Source organism: Channa argus, chromosome 21 (assembly GCF_033026475.1).
Source record: "Channa argus isolate prfri chromosome 21, Channa argus male v1.0, whole genome shotgun sequence".
Taxonomy (NCBI): domain Eukaryota; kingdom Metazoa; phylum Chordata; class Actinopteri; order Anabantiformes; family Channidae; genus Channa; species Channa argus.
The window spans coordinates 12,701,551-12,719,642 of record NC_090217.1 but is presented as its reverse complement, the minus strand read 5'-3'; the positions used below and the strand labels follow the sequence as shown (position 1 = coordinate 12,719,642).

General features: G+C 38.7%; 1 protein-coding gene across 1 annotated transcript in view; it reads right to left on the bottom strand.

Annotated features, from left to right (window-relative positions):
• LOC137106519 (copine-8) overlaps nt 1-18,092 on the bottom strand; it is a 71,611-nt gene that overhangs the window by 18,700 nt on the left and 34,819 nt on the right. Inside the window, exons 7-13 of the mRNA XM_067489916.1 lie at nt 13,005-13,068; nt 11,829-11,932; nt 11,097-11,201; nt 6,484-6,525; nt 5,118-5,193; nt 3,550-3,603; nt 3,372-3,433 (exon numbers count right to left, since the gene is read on the bottom strand). Of these exons, the coding sequence (XP_067346017.1) occupies nt 3,372-3,433; nt 3,550-3,603; nt 5,118-5,193; nt 6,484-6,525; nt 11,097-11,201; nt 11,829-11,932; nt 13,005-13,068 (507 nt within the window). The remainder of the gene's footprint in view (nt 1-3,371; nt 3,434-3,549; nt 3,604-5,117; nt 5,194-6,483; nt 6,526-11,096; nt 11,202-11,828; nt 11,933-13,004; nt 13,069-18,092) is intronic.

Below are 18,092 nucleotides of genomic sequence, written 5' to 3'. Positions count from 1 at the left end.
AAGATCTGATATTTTGGGGGACAAAAATTCATTGACTCATAACAACAATTCTTAGACAAATGCATTTTTATTAGCAATTTACTTGTATGGGATGGTCATTTTTAGGAGACAGGGTTGTTAAAATACTACAGTACATGTGAGCCTTAAACATATTAAATTAATGAGGCTCCCCAATAATCTGCTCTCCTACAGCTGTTTGTTGAACTCTTAGATTATTCAATGCCATTTGCTGTGAACTGTTCACAGTGGTGATAAAAGTTATCACTTCTTAATAAAGTTAATTATCACAAATATATTATCCCAGACAACCATTCCCAGAATTTGACCTCCTTTTCTTTTTTGCACTTTCTATGAGATGGAAACTCTAGCACTTTGCTTTGAATGTCTGATTTGACACAGGCGATGTCACAGCATCGTACCATCACGACTGTAATTTTGTCTTTTGTTTTGTAAATTTTAACAATAGAGACAATGAAGGGGCAGAGGTGACTTTAACTGGCACATTTCTTGTCTGCAGTACTTTATTGCTTCACTGTAAAATGCTGGAAAACAGAAAGTTGAGGAAAACCACACTGTAGTTAGCTTTTAAAAAGTCTTAACAAGCAATCTTAATATCCCCTGTACCTGTATGGATGTTTGCATTTAAAACATGTATATGTTCTATTTAGGACGGACACAAAACCACTGGAGAGAGAGAAAGAAGTTCTCCTTCCTCTTATGTTTAAGTGCCAGAGGGAAACATATGCATGGGTGCACTGAATGGCCTAAAAATGGCATCAGAGGTTGGGCAGTGTGACCTCTCCTGATGATATGCAAACAGATGTTGCTGGTTGGACAGAGTCCATTTGGCTAGAGGAGAGGAGGGGAGAGGGTAGGGAGAGAAGAGGAGGGGGGTAGGGAGAGGAGAGGGTAGGAAAAGGAGAAGGTGGGGGGCTGTAGGGAGAGGAGAGGGTAGGAAAACCAGGGGGGGGGAGGAGGGGGGGGGGGGGTGAGGAGAGGAGGGGGGAGGAGAGACAAACAGCTCATTCCTGCATCAAATCGAATTAGCCTAAACACTGATATTAGCAGACGTATTGTGCTTGTTCATTTGTTAGGTATAACCCACAAAGGAAGATGTCTGGGTTCCTTTAAAATCTCGGTGTTGCGTCTGAGTTTCTGCTCGTCTATCTAATGATAACCTCTCAGGATGATTTCAATAGAGGCAAAGCTCCCTCTTGCATCTATTCTGATTTCAATACTCAATTCACAAACCAAAACAAGGGGAAACAATATCTGTCACTATGAGTGACAGGGTTGCCTTCAAAGGCACAACTCAAAATGAAAGATATAGCCAACAATTCCTTGTGCTTTTATCCTCACGCTCATAGAGAGCTCTTTGTTGAAATCCATGGGTGGTACTAAAGCTTTATCAGAAGGAGTGAAAAGAATGAGAGCAGCCATGCTCTGGATGGAGATGGAGTCTTCTGAAATTTGCCATTTATGCTAATGCTGCCAGCAAATCCTGTTCCTAATTAGGTCCAAATGAAAAATTAGCTGATTGGGCTGAAGCTGCAACAAAAGCTGTCAATCACATGATTGTGTCAGTCAAAGGCAGGAGTGAGGACGAGGGAGAAGGAAATGAGATGCCTGGCAAACTGACAGAGTTATGTGTGGACTGTCCAGCAAGAATGACACAGGGATTTGGGGGATTTAAAAGTAGCTAGAAGTGTGTGTGAGCATGGCTGTGTTTGAGTGTGTTTGTGCGTCTGTGCACAAGTGGATTAAGTGCAACTGGACCACTGCAGTCCATTTAGGTTTCCCACACTGAGACAGCACTTGGCACTTCATTTGGCATCGCCCAGCAAAGCCCCCCTCCCCAGGAAAACAGGTCATCCCGTAAGTTTCTAAATGCTCTCTGACTGACAGAGAGTGCTGATGGGAATGTGGTGTTTGTTTTGTTTGCGTGCAATGACATATAGTGAGAGTACACAAGTGCATTTAAAAGGGAGCTATCACATGTAACAACCTCCTTCATAGTGGAGATGTATCACACTTACAGTATCTCATGACTACACTACAACTACAAATACTGTATAAAAGCCTCCCAGAACTACTGTAGTTTGATACTTCTGCTTCATCTCCATCCCTGTTAACACTGCAATATGCTCATCAAATATCTTAACCTGTCATACACAGTAATGCATTTGTAATGCTCTGTGGATCAATGGTGTATTGATTGGTGCTCTTAGTCAGAAGGCTGTTTTTACTGGCAGAGGACAAAAGCTGCAAATTTGCATGCGGATACAGACTTTACCATGTGTGTATTGACTGTAAAAATCACTTTCTTGTTACTTTGTGTGACTGCAATTTCTCTGTCTGTTCAGCCGTTTCATGTCTTCTCTGATAATAGTTTCCATATTTCTGACTGTATCAATCAAGAATTTGTTTTAAAAACCAAAAACTGAAATCTGTCCTTTACACATGTATTGATGTAATAATTGTAGAATCTCCCTTGGCAGTAATTACTGCTCTGAATTTTCTTCGGTAAGTCTCTACAAGCTCCTCATGCTTGGATTTAGGTAGTTTATCCAATTCTTCCTGATCCTCTCAAGCTCCACACGGTTAGACGTGAAACATCTGTGAAGTGCCACAGACGTTCAAATCTAAAAGGCAAAAAAGTGAAGTGGTCTAAAACAGCTGAAACCCCTTGCTGTTCTGTTGTTGTCTGAATTAAAAAAATAATTTTCTCCTATAAATGAAATAAAACTTACATTTCTGTGCCTTTCCTCTTTACAAGGCAGACTGACTTTCTGTATCACCACAGCTACAAGGGCAACAGGAACAGAGCAGTACAAGGACAGAAATAGAGATTTTATTCCTCCAAAGTTGCACATGCTCTCACACACACACACACACACCCTGTCTTTCCCTTGACAGTGAGTGACCTCCCTCTGTGAGTCTAATGAAGGCAGAGTGTGTAGAGGAGCACTCACACCGTGCCTGCTTGCACGCAGTCAACCCTCTCGAGCAACACATCGTACCTACATAAGCACATATACACAGACAAACACACATATGATGGCACATGGCTTGTGCAAATGCTGAACACAATACAAAATTACACACATGGGTACAGACACACTCTGGGCCTTCTGTACTTCACGTCGGCCCATTTGTCAGAGTCTTTCTCCACCTTTCAGTATCTTGCTCTCAGATGCAAAAGTACACTTTTCCATCAGATTCACTATTAGTGAGGGATCATTATCTTTGGCATATTCCAGGCACTGAGTCATGACAGGGTTATCATCGAGACAGTGACACTCAGCAGGTCACTTGTCTCTGAAAGACCACCTCTCAGTGTGGGTTAAATGAATGCATGATCATTGACCTACCCTCCTTTGATGTAGTCGAGGAAGGTGACTTCAATGTCTACCAGGAATGACAGTAGGGTTACCTGTGATTCGGACACAATCAGCTTAGTTTCAGAGATAATGACTGCTGCATTTTAAACGTAGTAATCAAACTGTGTGCATTGCAGTGGGAAATATTGTGTCTGATTTGGTGCCTTACCGTTCCAGAGTTGAGGTATTTTTTCTTCTTTCCTTTCTTCTTTGGATTTACCACCTAAAAATACATAATTGTTTCTTATAAAGTTCCTTGAATCCAAATTTCTAAATATAAAACATTTTAAACCTGCAAAAAAAATATTTTTTTGGTCACTTGGTGGAAGTGGTGGCAAAAAACACAAATCTGTAATACTGTCAACTTTTAAGATGATAAAATCACACTATTGCAGCTTTAATGGACCTGCTTTTTTGATTCCTGCTTAGATTTCAGCCAGCGTAGTTTAGACCTATTACACCCATCTACACATTTCGTATTCATTTACACTAAAGATCCCCCATCTAAGATGTAGCATTTGGTTCATGATAATAAGATGTTAGCATTAGCTAACAGCAGTGTGTCAAGTTAGATTAGATAAAATCCAAACAAACAAAATAAACCCTAATGGAAATCGTTTATGTTGTTGGAAAATGGAAGCTGACATTTAATGACAGATAAGGACCATCTCTCTCCTCACACTCAACAGTCAGCAGTCGTTTTGGGGATGTTAGTGTTGAGCGAGACAGAAGGAGCTAAATCCAGCAGATTGAGGTTCTCAGTGATGAGACTTCATGACAGCCAACAAATACACAGTCACCCTTCCTTGGATACATTACAATTACATGCATTTAAACAAGCTGCATGATTTTAGATGTTTGTTTTTAGAGATATTATAGAGCCATTTTTACATCTGTAGCCCCCAAACCTATTATTCAACTGCTCCTGTGACGTGTGGACCAGCCAGAAACAGACTTGAGATTCTTTTTGAAACCCAAAAACTGGATTTGCCCTTTTAAATCAGAGCTTTATGGCCTAATTAAACTGTGCCAAGGTTGAACAGGAAGGAGATGACCTCAGGGAAACAACATATAAATGGGTGGATTTATGCATCTCACCTTGGGTCACATTGCGATAGCTGAACACAAGGACACATTTGCCTCTGGAGGTGTGATACAGTGATGTTAACAGAAACACACACTCACACACACCAAGCATCTTCAGTATGTGAAGCATTAAGTTGAGAAAAAAAGGGTCAAGGAACAGAAATCCCAACATTACTTTGATTGGGTGCATATTTATTTGTGGCTGCACGTGAGTCAATGTGTAGCTATGCGAGTTTGCCGACCGAAGCGCCATTATGCAAACAGCAGCTGTTTGAAATGACCCTGTGTGTTCTCTACTCTATGTGTGGTACTCTGTTAATCAAGAAGCGTTGCCTCTTACTGGGAGAGGATACGCCAGTGATCAGTCAAAGCTGTCAGTGTGTCTCAGAGGGAGCGAGACAGAGAAAAGGGGGACAAACAGGATCACTGTGACATATTAAATAAAAAAATTTTTTTTTATAAAAACTATCAATAGATTTTCTATAGTGTTTCTGCACCGACTCGGTTTGTTTGTGGAAAAGATTTGCAAAAACTACTTGAAACAAAGTTGGACTGCAAAAGGATAGGTCGGCTTTGTGTTGAATGAAGTCATGACACACCTTTTCCTCCAGACAGAAACACAAACACACACGCAGACAAGCACACACACACCTCATAGACGTTGAACTGGCTCTGCCCTCTGGAGAGTTCCCTGTAGCTAGTGCTGAACTCTCCAATAAAGTCGTGACTACAGAGAGAAGTGAGGTAGACAGAGATGATAGAGAAAGAGAGAACAAAAGGAAGATTAAAAAAAACTCATTGGTGGTGGCCAATAAATTCCATTTTAATTATTCCACGGACAATTTTGTAGTAACAATCTGAACATTTGAGGTAAAAACCTAAAAAAAAAAAGTCACACAAAATCACAAGATCATGTTCTGTACATGAAAATGATTCTGAATAACATTTTGTACTTTGCAGAGTTCACTTAAACTGCTGATTCAAAATGGTTTTTCAGTATTAAAAAAAAAAATTACACCAAATCGCCAGTGTGTTCCCTCTAACAGACTAAGAGTGACACTGAATAGACTACAGAGTATAAAGAACAGAGAACTACAGCTTGGCAAATATTTCTCCTTCTTCTTTCTGTCAGTCAGAATTCAGACTCATCATTAAGTGGCTCATCTGTTACAATTGGTTTGGGTTAACTTTGCACAGAACGGTTTCATGGGGTTGGATGTAATTACTGTTTATATTTCACGGATTGAGCTCAGGGAAACTGCGCCTTTGCACAATGCATTACCTGTATTTTGGAACTGTGCACAGAAAAGTAGAGAAGGAATGGGGGTTACTCTGACCTGGAGAATACTGAGAGCTTGTGTCGTGCAGGTTGAAGAGCAGAGATGAGTACATCTTGGTATGAGGAATGTAGAAGAAACTATCAACCGAATGACAGAAATGGTCTTACTCTGATCAGTTGCAGAGCTTCACTTTTGACAAGTCATTCGTGTCCCATTTCTCCAGGTGCAGAGTAACATGAGAAACTTTATAGGAATAAAGAACCTTAGCCCAGGGGTTCTCAACCCTGATCCTCAAGGCCCTCTGCCCTGCTTGTTTTCAAGTGTGTTCAGTCAATTAGACGCTGGAAGACACTTTGTCTTACCCCACTCCACTCTTATCTAATATGGGATGACATCTTCCAGCGTCTGATTGTCTGAACACAACAGATTCAGGGAATCATCAGGGGTAATTGGAAAACAAGGAAGACAGGGTTGAAAAGCCCTGCCTAATTTCATTTTTGTACTTTTCACATGAATAATCATATGCATCTGTATTCATTTGTGTGGTGCCTCTGACACTACCTGTGGAAGTTTAGTAATGTTTCAAACTCCATCGACATGACAGGGTAGGACAGGTTAATTATTCGTTACTAACCTACTGCAGTGACCAAATTTATATGATTCTTTTTTTTCCATCCTGTTATTAAAAAAGTCCTATAATAAGTTCTATTACAAAAATGAATGAAAAGATAAAATACCTGCCATCTCTGTCCCAGTCGTACACTTCAACCTTGATTGTTCTGTTTGGAGAAGACAAAAATTTCACATTAACAAAATTGCCACTTTTTTATATTATTATTACCAAAGACCTAAAAGCCTTATTTTTTACTGTACAGAAATGTACACTTAATCTGAAGAATGCTAATTCTTTTGTCCTTCTTGTCATGGAGGTGTTAGGAACAGCAGATCCATTCGGCAGCTTATCTTTATTGCATTGCACTGTCTGCCTGTCACTGTATGTGCTCCCCTCATCTCCAAATACATCTATTTCTGCAGAAACAGAATAGTCTGAAAGAGACTGATACCACTCTAATATCCTCAGGAGAAGGGCAATTTCTCCCTGACAAAAGCAGGAGAGTGAAACATAGAGGAGGAGAGAGGTGAGGCAAAGGGATAATAGAGCAGAGATGGATTAGGACAGAGGGGGCAAAAGGTATCCTGACGGAGGGAGTAAGCAAGAAGGCGATAGTGTGAAAATAGGAATAAAGTCAAGCCGCTAAGTTTGTTTATTCGTGACATTTACAATTGATTAAATTTAAGAGCATCCAAATGGTCTGTAAGCAGAAAGTATTCTTTCATCAATTTTTAATGAATTTCTTCTGAACCTCTTGTATCTGATGTCCAATCCTCCTCATGTTCTCGTGTGAGGAGTGGAAATTAGCACCATCATTCATGGATCTTAGCTGTTCTCAGAGAGCCAGATGAACATTAGGGGAAAGCAGGCTATAAGAGTAAGAGGACTGGCTTGTAGTGATGGGCATCACATTTTGGGATGGATGTGTCTCTTGCTTAGCGCAACATTAACTCCTCAAGAGAAATCAGTTTGTGGAGAGATTTCTGAAGAAATGCGTGTACATATGCATGTGTTTATCTATCATCACTCTAAGCTTTAATGATGTGACAGAGAAATTGTACATGTTAATCTCACGGCTTCAGCACGGGTGTGTGTGTGTGTGTGTATATGTGTATGTTTGATCACAGGCTTATCAGGGCTCCTATAAGACACAGTTCTATTGTTTCCAGCTTGAGCAGCTTGAGCTCATCTTTAGCTCTCCTCTCAGGGTTTCAAAGTCAGGCTCATTGTGTGTGTGTGTGTGTGTGTGCTGTATGTGCAGTCCACCGTGGGTTTCCTGAGTGTCCCACTGATAAGACACAGTGTGATTCAACTCCTCTAATAAGCTTATTGAAGCAAACTTCAGATCGATGCTGCTGTCTGCTAGCTAAGCTAAGCTAAACCTTATTATCTGCTACTTTGTGCCCTTTATTTTCACTGAAGATGAACACAAACACATCACAGACATGCAACAAACACACTTGGTTTGTTGCATGTAGACTTGGTCATGTTCTGATATGCAAACACAGTTGGTAGTTAAACTGAATGCACATGAAGTCTATTCATCTAATTTAGGAGGGAATTCTACAATAGACTTGTATTTTTCCTTAACTTTTAAATAACTTTAAAATCATTATTTCCTTGAAATAACCTTGTTGTTTAGTAGTAATTAACAGAAACACAGACAGGGCATTAACAGCGAGAGGGCATTTAGTTGTAACACTTGAAGTGTAATACTAAATGTTCGTTTTGCTCCGTTGTTAAATTGAATGTAAAAAAAAAATAAAAATCTCCATTAAAAGGTTTTGTTTCCTTTGAGAAATTAACAAGATACAGAATTTAAGTAAGATAACTCTTCAGCACAGCATTTCCATGAACCATACAAATCACATCTATCTCCACAAAGAGAGATTAATATTAGTTGAACCAAAGGAAAGTTCCTACATCACAGCTTGATTCAGGATCAGCACCATGGACAGAGTCAATGACCCTCTGATGATTCCTCATAAATAACTAAACAATCGGATTCATATTTATTGGATGTCTTAAACTGATTTAATATAAAACATGGTAGTTCTGTGCAATACATCAATATAATAATAATTTAAAAAAAATCGAGATTATTGCATCTTTTGCTGATGCTCAATGGCAGCAGCAGCAGAGTTTCCGGAGTTACAACAGTAATGTTAGCTATCAGTGTTTCCTTGGAGATGCCTACATGTGTGTGTCAACAAGCCGGGGTAATGGTGACTGCAGCAGGTGAAGACAACAAAATAATGCCGAGGAAAGGTCATGTAATCTCAGTGACTTGGAAATGTTAGACATCTCCCAACCTTTCTCTTTTGCTTGTCTTTTGGCACAAACCCAAATCCTGATCCATTCAGGGACAGTACATAGTGTGGGTCACCTGTGTTTTGGAAGCATTCAGGTCCTAATATGCAACTACTATGAGTAGGATTTACTTTTTTGCTGCACAGCTGCTCCTGGTGTTATATTTTAAGATGTTTATAACACAGTGCATCCAGAAAGTGTTCCAAGCGCTCAACTTTTCCCACATATCATTAGGCTACAGCCTTATTTCAAATTGATAAAATTCATTATTTACCTCAAAATTCTACAATACCCCATAATAACATGTGAAAGATGTTTGTTTGAAATCATATGTACATCATTTGTACATAAGTATTCACTGCCTTTGCTTTATACTTTGTCTAAGCACCTTTAGCACTAATTAGAGCGTCAAGTCTTTTTGAGTATGATGCTACAAGCTAGGCACTGCTATTTTGGGGGCAGTTTTTCCTATTCTTCTTTGCAGTACCTCTCAAGTTCCATAAGGCTAGATGGGGAACATTGGTGCACAGCCTTTTTCAGATTTCTCCAGAGATGTTCAATCTTTCAGAGTGACCACTGGGTTCTTGCCCCAGATCTGCGCCTTGATACAATCCTGTCTCGGAGGTCTACAGACAATTCCTTGGACTTCAGGGTTCGGTTTGTGTTCTGACATGCGCTGTTAACTGTGAGACCTTATACAGACAGGTGTTTGTTTTTCCAAATTATGTCCAATCAACTGAATTTCCCACAGGTGGACTCAATCAATCAAGTTGTAGAAACATCACAAGGATGATCAGTGGAAACAGGATGCACCACACCTCAACATTGAGTGTCATGGCAAAGGCCATGAACACTTAGGTACATGTGATTTTTTTGTTTTATATTTTTAATACATGTGCCAAGATTTCAAACAAACTTCTTTCATATTGTGATTATAAAGCAGTAACATAAAAAAATGTGGGAAAAGTTAAATGCCTGGAATACTTTCTGGATGCACTGTATGTAACATGATAACAGCCTCTCCAACATATGAACACAGCTACTGGACAACAGCATCTTGTTTTAATAAATCTGCTTCTTAATCCTGTTTTGTCTTAATGTCAAGTAGACAAAAAAAAAAAGATTAATAGAAAAAACAATTTAGATTAAAATGTTTGGCGATACTGACCAGATTATATTAAACTGGTGCATTTTCAGTTCATCACAGCCCTGTGTGATCTAAAAGCTTTCAGAGTCACATTAACCTGAGCCTCTATCAAATGCAAATTTCACATCTAGCTTGATTCCCATGAATGCTGTCATGGGCTGTTTGACAATTAGACAGAAATCTTTCCAAAATGTCTGCACATCTGTGAGCTCTTTGATGGAGCACACACACATAAATTATTGCCTCTGGTCAAATACCTATTGTCGCCAATATTTAAAATTCTTTCATCTTAATGGTGTTTATTTTGACATTTTTTAATGACCTGAATTCACCCACACAACCACAACGAAAGAGCAGTTACGATCATAGAAATGTTAAATTGTCTGACGTTTGTTTCCACATGTAAACAAAAATCTAAACGGTGGAGTGGTAACACTGCTGCCTCACAGCTAGAAGCTCCCCAGTTTGAATCTCTGGCAAGCTGCAGCTTTTCTGTATGGATTTTGCATGTTCCACTGGTGCTTGTGTGGTTTTCCCCCTGGTAATCCAGGTCACTCCCAAAGTCCAAAGACATGCATATTAGGTTGACTCTAAATTGCCTGTAGGTGTGAACGTGAGTGAGCCCTGAGATACACTGGAGAGTGTACCCAAGACCCTAGACAGGTGGGATATGCTCTAGCCGCCTCCCTCAACCCTGAACAGCATAAGAAGTTAAAGATAATGGATGAATGTATTAATTTTCCAGGAAACATAAAATAATAAACACACAAATTGTATTTCCATAAAAGGATCTTTGCCCTCTTGCTGCATCTGGAAAATACAATAATATTTCTATGTAGCCACTCAAAACACATATAGTCCACATATAGTCACCTATAGTACCTTACAAAATGCACCACATAGGTTTTTTAAATGTTGTCTCAGAAATTTGAACCCTGAATCTTACGTTTTTAATACCTTCATTCAATGTACTTATAGCTTGAAAAATATGTAAAATTTGAACTTTTTGGAACATGTTTCTGTACGTAATTAACACTACACACAGTATAATGTTGCACAGTTTTTTATAGAAAGGCTCATCCAACAGTATAATGTTGTGTACTAAGGAGTCTGAAGAGGCCATTAGATGCCACAGGGCATCCATCCATCACATTACCAAGCATAAGATTTCCAGTATTTCTGAAATACTAAAATAAATGCTAAAATAACTTCTCTGGATGACTCAAAGGGTTGTTAGGCTTGTTATATTGTATAACATCTAAAACAGGAGTCAAATTTACCTGTCGTAATCACCGTTGCAAAGAGCTCGAACAGGGATCTTAAAGGCCTGCCACACTGGGTTCAACGTGTTCTTCACCACTTCTGTTTTGTGGCAGATGGTAAACCTAGGAAAAGGAAAAAGAAACAGAGAAAGGAGGAATAAGGTTAGAGGGAATAGATGGAGGAGGGGTAGAGTGGAAAAAAAGGAGAGAGAAAAGAGTGAGATTTAATAGTGATGTACTTTGAAAATAAACTAGAGGGGATAAAAAATACTTTCTACTGACCTTACAGTCACGGAAAGTAAAAGTGATAGGCTAAGGAATCAACACTGATGCCCTGACACACACACACACACACACAAAGAGGTAATTTCATTAGTCCCCCAGCTGCAGGGTGGACTTTGTATTTCCACCCTCAGTGCATAGGGTCTTATCTTTCTTGTCACACACTGGAGGAGGGAAACAGGAGCCTGCAGAGCTGGATCGAACACTCACACACACATAAAATCAATGTGAACATACCACAACACTGCACTTGCTCAGTATCTCCAGCTCTCACGCACACATAAGTGCAAAAACATCTCTATGTGTCATTCACACACACACATGCGCTAACAGGCAGCATGACTTTCAGTTTCAGGCAAATCAGCGAAACCAATTTCCCTTGGGCGCCCAGAGGAACTAAACCGAACATAAAAGCAAGGAGAAGTGAAAAGGAGAACAGTATGAAGGAAGAAGGGGAGGTGAACTCACGTGCTATCCTCGTTGCTCCTGTAGAAGACCAGAAATGGATCAGACTTGCCAAAAAAATCCTTTTTGTCCAACTTGTTCCCACAGAACTGCATCAACACTGATTCCTAATGGGCAAAAACAATATTATACATAAAAAGGAATGAAAATGCATAGTAGAATTAAAATTCATGTAGCTTTACCAATCAACCCAACTATCAGACAAATACTTGCTTAAACTCTTACATAAACTCTCATTTCGTGTTTATTGAGGCTGGTGCTGATGACAAGTTGTTGTCTCTTCTCCAGTGTTTTTAAGCACGAGAAAATGATTAATGTTTTATTTTTTGGGACAAACACTACCACTTTTCTTGCTTTTAAGCTATGTTTATGTGTTCTTACTACCTATGACTTCAGCTATGCTGTAAACATCCTTCAGTATTGTCATGGTTTCTATTTACATTATGCAAAAGCAGAAATTAACAGAAAGATTCCAAAGATGATTATGCTCCTATTGGCTATTCAGCAATCAGCCACAACATTATCAAAGCCATGTCTGTGGCAACAGGGGTCCATATACAGCAGGCTGTAATGCACTGCGTGTTCTGAGACCTAATATGATTAAATATGTGCTGAGATCATCAAATATAAAAATATAAAGAACTGGTAAAATGTAAATAGAAGAGAAATAATTTAATTCTTAATTTATTCTATTAACTGAAAAAAAACTTTTCTCTTTCTATGAACTGACTGAGGGTAAAAGGAAATATAAAGCTTAATTTCTCTTTTCCTGGTCTATTTTCACAGTTTAGGATTATTATCTATTGATGTATTTAGTCAAAGAGTATTTCTGACTCATCTAATAATCGTTTTGTGGCTGTCATGAAATTTCAGTATAGTGGGATTTTTTTATTTTCCTCAGTTAAATGTCACATTGCAAATCAGGCCAGTTTTTAACATAGAAAATTTGCACATCAATAAATGATGATAAACTGCCAACAGCTACTTTTAAGTACTTCTGAAGTGTTTTTGTAAGTAGTTTAGTAGGACTTTTTGTTCCTCTAAACTTTCCTGTTATGAACCTTCTAACAAAACGTATCACTACAAAACCCAACATGCAGAATGGACAAGTAAAGACAGACCAGAACAAAGAAAAGAGCTCAGAAAAACAGACTTCTTAGGATGTGTATCCATGCTCACCCTGCAGTTGTTTAGCTCCTCTGCTTTAACAATAATGGTCCCACATTTCTTCCCTGGGATGCCTCTGTAAACAACACAAATGATTAGTGACATATCGTAAATTTGACACCACTGTTTGATAGACAGGTAACCCTCCTCCTCTTGTCTCAGCTGCTCTCTACATTTATGATCAAAACATAAATTATGACCAGGGGGGATATTTCACATGTGACTCTGAAAGCTTTTCAAAAAGCAGCTGTATCTTGCATAGAAGGTTTTTGTCAATCTCTGAGTGTAACTTAAAAAAAAAAAAAACCAGGTACCTACGGTAAATTCATTGTTCTCATTTTGAGATCCATTTTATTCTGGTGGTTTATCATAGTATTATAAAATGTATAGATTTAATATGTTAAGCAGATCATGTTGTTTAAGTCCTAGTTACTGGGTAAAATTACTGCCATAACGGTTCTTTTACTACCATACTGAGTCACAATCATACCTTTAATTAATTGAGAGCTTAAAGCTGGATTGTGACCTCATAGTGGTAGAACAATACTGTACAATACATCTGTAAATATTACATATTCAGCCATCCACTTTCTAGTTTCAAAATCAAAAACCTTTGGTCGCATAACACATGGATCATCTGACAAAGAGAAACACACGAGAAATGCATAAGCAAATGTTTGTGGTTGTTCATGACCCCATGAATCAGCAACATACAGTATACATTGGTTACTTTTAACGTGAACAAGTTTAATTTTCAAAAAGTAATCTTTTCAGTGTCTTGGTCAAAACCTCATCAGATAAGCTCTAATTAGTATTAGTTTCCCTAAGATTGTGATCCCAGATAATGTAATACATATAATAATAATAGTGTAAGTTTAAGTCTAAAACAGACCCAATAAGAACCAAAACTTGGGAGCTTTTTCAAAAAGTATGTGCAGTGAACCCACCTTTAAATATAAAAGCACATTACTGGAAATGTTTTTGGATTTAAATGAGCACAACACTCCTGTTAGGAACACACTGTACCTAATGGAAAGTTTTACAACTTCACGCTGACTCAAGACATTTCTATGACACGAAAGTATTCCATGATGTGCTGCTGGGCACGAGGTGTTTATCTTTGTGTGTAGCAGACTGCATCCATTAGTGTGAATGTGTGTGACTGTGGACCTGGTCTGTGAATCGACCTTTGTGTTGATGCTGAGGTTCAATGGTTGCTAAGATGGTGGTGTTCATGACTGAAGGTGTTTTATTTTATGTATGAGGGCAGTTGCATTATGTAAAGTAGGAATATGTGATTGGGTTTGTATGTATAAGCATTTTTCTCTAAATAAACATCATGGTCTTGAAGGTGTGTGCTCACACACACACACACCTGACCTGCTGTCTAAAGCTGGAAACATTATCTTTTAGTCCACTAGGAAATCAACAAAAGCACATTGCTGTGTATTACGTCTTTTTCCTGGTAGTCTGATGTATTTATATTACTTGATTTCTTGTCAGGTCAGTTTCAAATTCAGGTTAGTTGATTAATCCTGATAAGATAAATGTACAGATTAGAGCAGTGGTAAATACTTTGAGTATTTTATGTCCCTGTCCTAAAAGGGTTGTCGCTTGAAATTCTATATGTTTCAATACTTTCTCAGATCCCTTCCTTAGGGGACGTTATCAGTGTGTGGGAACAAGAGCAGGACAATATCATCTGACTGAACTTAAAGGGGTCTCACAAAATGAGAAAGAGGTCTTGTTGCCTGACGAGCTCTGCTGTTAGAGACCCAAATACCAGAAATTGACTCAGCCAGTAACTTAAACAGCCCATAATTGGGGTCAACAACCTCTGCACAGATGCAATTCAAGTCTCCTTTTACTTACACCATGAGGAAGTGCAAGGAAAATGCTTTTGAAATTACATAGATATGAAAATGAAATAAATCCTGGAACTGATTTTTTTCTTTTTGTCCCCTGTGTCTCCGGAAAGACACCTTTGGAAGACACTTTTTAAATTTTCTCACTTACACACCGCAGAGGAATGTGAGGTCATTTGTTTAATCGATGTTTGGACCATTTATTCAGTTTGGTAAATTGTATTAAAATTCTATTACTGACCAAACATAAATGACACCACAAAAATATCACTGATCACCAGTACTTTAATGTATTAGTAGAACAATGCAATGTCACAATGCAGCCTCACTTAAAAACTGTTTTGCTGCACTGTGAATGTACACAGGAATGTAAAGGCGTGGATTACGAAAATACTTTCATCAATTTGAACATCCAGGTGGAAATAGTGACATGCACTAACGGTACCCAGAGTGGGTGTTACAGCTTTTACATTACAAACTCTGCACAAATATAGTGCAACAGAAACACTCGCAGGATCCCAGCTTTAGCGGTTCAGAAATGCCCTTGCTTTGTTTATTTTTTGTTTTGTACTTTAAAATATAAGTCCTATTTTAACATCGAAATTTCATGAATTTTTAACAAAATCAATTCACAGTTCTCTCAGGTTCCAGACATCCACATTTCAATAATGGCCTCTTTCACATTCACTCTCCTGCTTTTATACTTTGGTCCCAGGTAATTGTTGGTCACTGGCAGTATCAAACATTATGAGAAAAGTAAACAGTTTTTCGGAAAGGACACCAAAAAGGTAGAGCTAATTAAAAATAATGAGCTGCGTGGATTGTCTGTGTATGACCCCTTTAAGCTACAGATCTCATTAACCTTTATCATTGCTAAACACTACTGTATGTTATTTCAGCACAGTAAAGTTCCAGTTCATGATTACGACCATCAAGTGAGTAAAGTTGAACACATTATTTATCTTCAACATGACCAGACCCGACACTAACAGCAGATTCATTACCACATGAGAAAAATGAAAGTATTCATAAGAATTATTTTTTTCTGTTCCATTTTCAAATTAGGTTGTGTGTGTTTACACAAAACCGGAAGCCATTTTCCAGAAAAAGGAGAACCAACTTTTTAACAGCACTATAAAGACTTTGTGAAACCCACTCACACACAATACTTCCTATTGTTCCCCCAACCCCCCTCAGTTTCAATCATGTCATCTTACTACAACAATATGCAGGGAGCAATGGTTAAAGACACACACACACACACACAAACACAAGATGAGCGCCCAGAAACTGTGTCGCTATGACAACTCTTCGAGCAGGGGCCCCCGCGGCTGGATAACTAATGGGATTCCTCTGCTCGTTATTTCCTCAAATGCTTGTTCTTGCGCTTTTATTATTATTTTCTTAACAGATCCGGGGTCATTATTCTGGCCGAGATATCTGCCCTAAAATGATACATGGGTGGAAACAGAATTACACAGTTACTGGATGAATAATGCATCTCAGACATGCACACAGACACAATATGTGATAAAGGCAAAAAGGAGCAGCTCAAAATTACAGTCCTTCATAAGAATGACAGCAATTCATGTGTAAGTTTTTACACCTGGCAGAAGAAAAGTGATGACACATTGTTAAGCTGAAGTCACTGACTGTTACTGAAATTAACCACCAGTGTTTGTTCATACTTTTTATTACTCTACAATATAGCGAAAACATAATTCTAGATGTGAAAAAAGTGTTATTTTTCTATGATTATCATTCATTGTGAAGTGAGTGATTTTAATGTGTGTTCTGAATCAAAACAGAGCGTGTGGAAATGCTTAACATCTGAAATTTTGAAACAAATCTATCCTCGCTCTGGCTCTCAGGTAAATTGCTTTCCTCTTTTTTTAGTTTATTCATGACACGGGAAAGCACTCCAAAGTTGAGAAGTGCTTCAGGAATATCTCTGCTTGCTCCCTCGTGAGTGTGTGTGTGAGAGAAAGAGAGAGAGTGAGAGAGACAGAGAAAGAGAGGAAACACTGTGAATGCTCTAATCAAGACACACGGATTTGCAATCAGCGTCTGGCGAGAGACAGGTAATTAAGTCTGGGCCACTTCTGGGCTCCAGAGTGATGCTCACATGCACACACACACAAATAGGAGCTCATGCACAGACAGACACAAAGACACGCACACACATTTTACACAGGTCAATTCCATTATATTCTCCAAGTAGGGAGAATAGCTGAATGAGATATCAATTATCATTATAAAACCACAGAAATCCATCTAACCTTAGTTATGCCCTAACACACAAACACACACACGCTGCCCAAAAAGGAAACTCATAATAATTATTCTCACACAACAGGAACATTGACATCAAATCCATGTCACACCAGGGGCAAATACAGTTTCTTTGTCCTAGCTTTACAAATGCTCACAATCAGACTTGTACAGATGTCACCCTTTGTGTGTGTGTGTGTGTGTGTGTGTGTGTGTGTGCCTGTGTGTGTTTGGTCTTCAATTACACACTTACCTGTGAGGACATGCTTGTTGTGAACTGAACTGAATTTTATACTTATGATATTGTTTAAGGTCAGTTTTAGGTCAAGAACTGGTTATGGTTAAGGTTAGAGTACGACTCAAAAGATGAATGTCAAAAAAATGTGTGAGTGTTCTGTGCCCATCTATTCTTGGCAACAGACACACACAGTGAGTGCACACACACAGTGAGTGCACACACGCGTGCGCAGCCCCTAAAAAGGAAACCCATATCCATGATTTTCTTTCACAAAAGGAGAAGCAATTTGCTTTTCCATAGCACATCAGGGCTTCTCACTGACTCTTTAAACACCAAAAATTACCACTAGGAAAAAAAAAGAGCGAGAAACAGAGGACAGTGGAAAACAAGAGAAAGAGAACAGAGGGAGGGAGAGGAGAGGACTGAGAAAGACAATGTGGATGAGCAAACGCATCACTGTCTCAAATATTCCAGAGACCGTAAAAATGAACACCAGCTTCACTATTTCAAATGTAAATGCTATCAGTAATCAATTGCAATTCAGCTGTGAAAGTCTAAGGTGGTATTCACTAAACCTGGGTGATCTCATGCAAAATAAACCAAATAATGAGCCACAGTAACAAGCTCATGTCGTTGTGAAGTTTAAAAGTCAAAATGAGTCATCAAGGGATTTATCAGCCTCAACATGAAGCAATTCTATTAGTTACTTTAACAAGTTCTATGGTA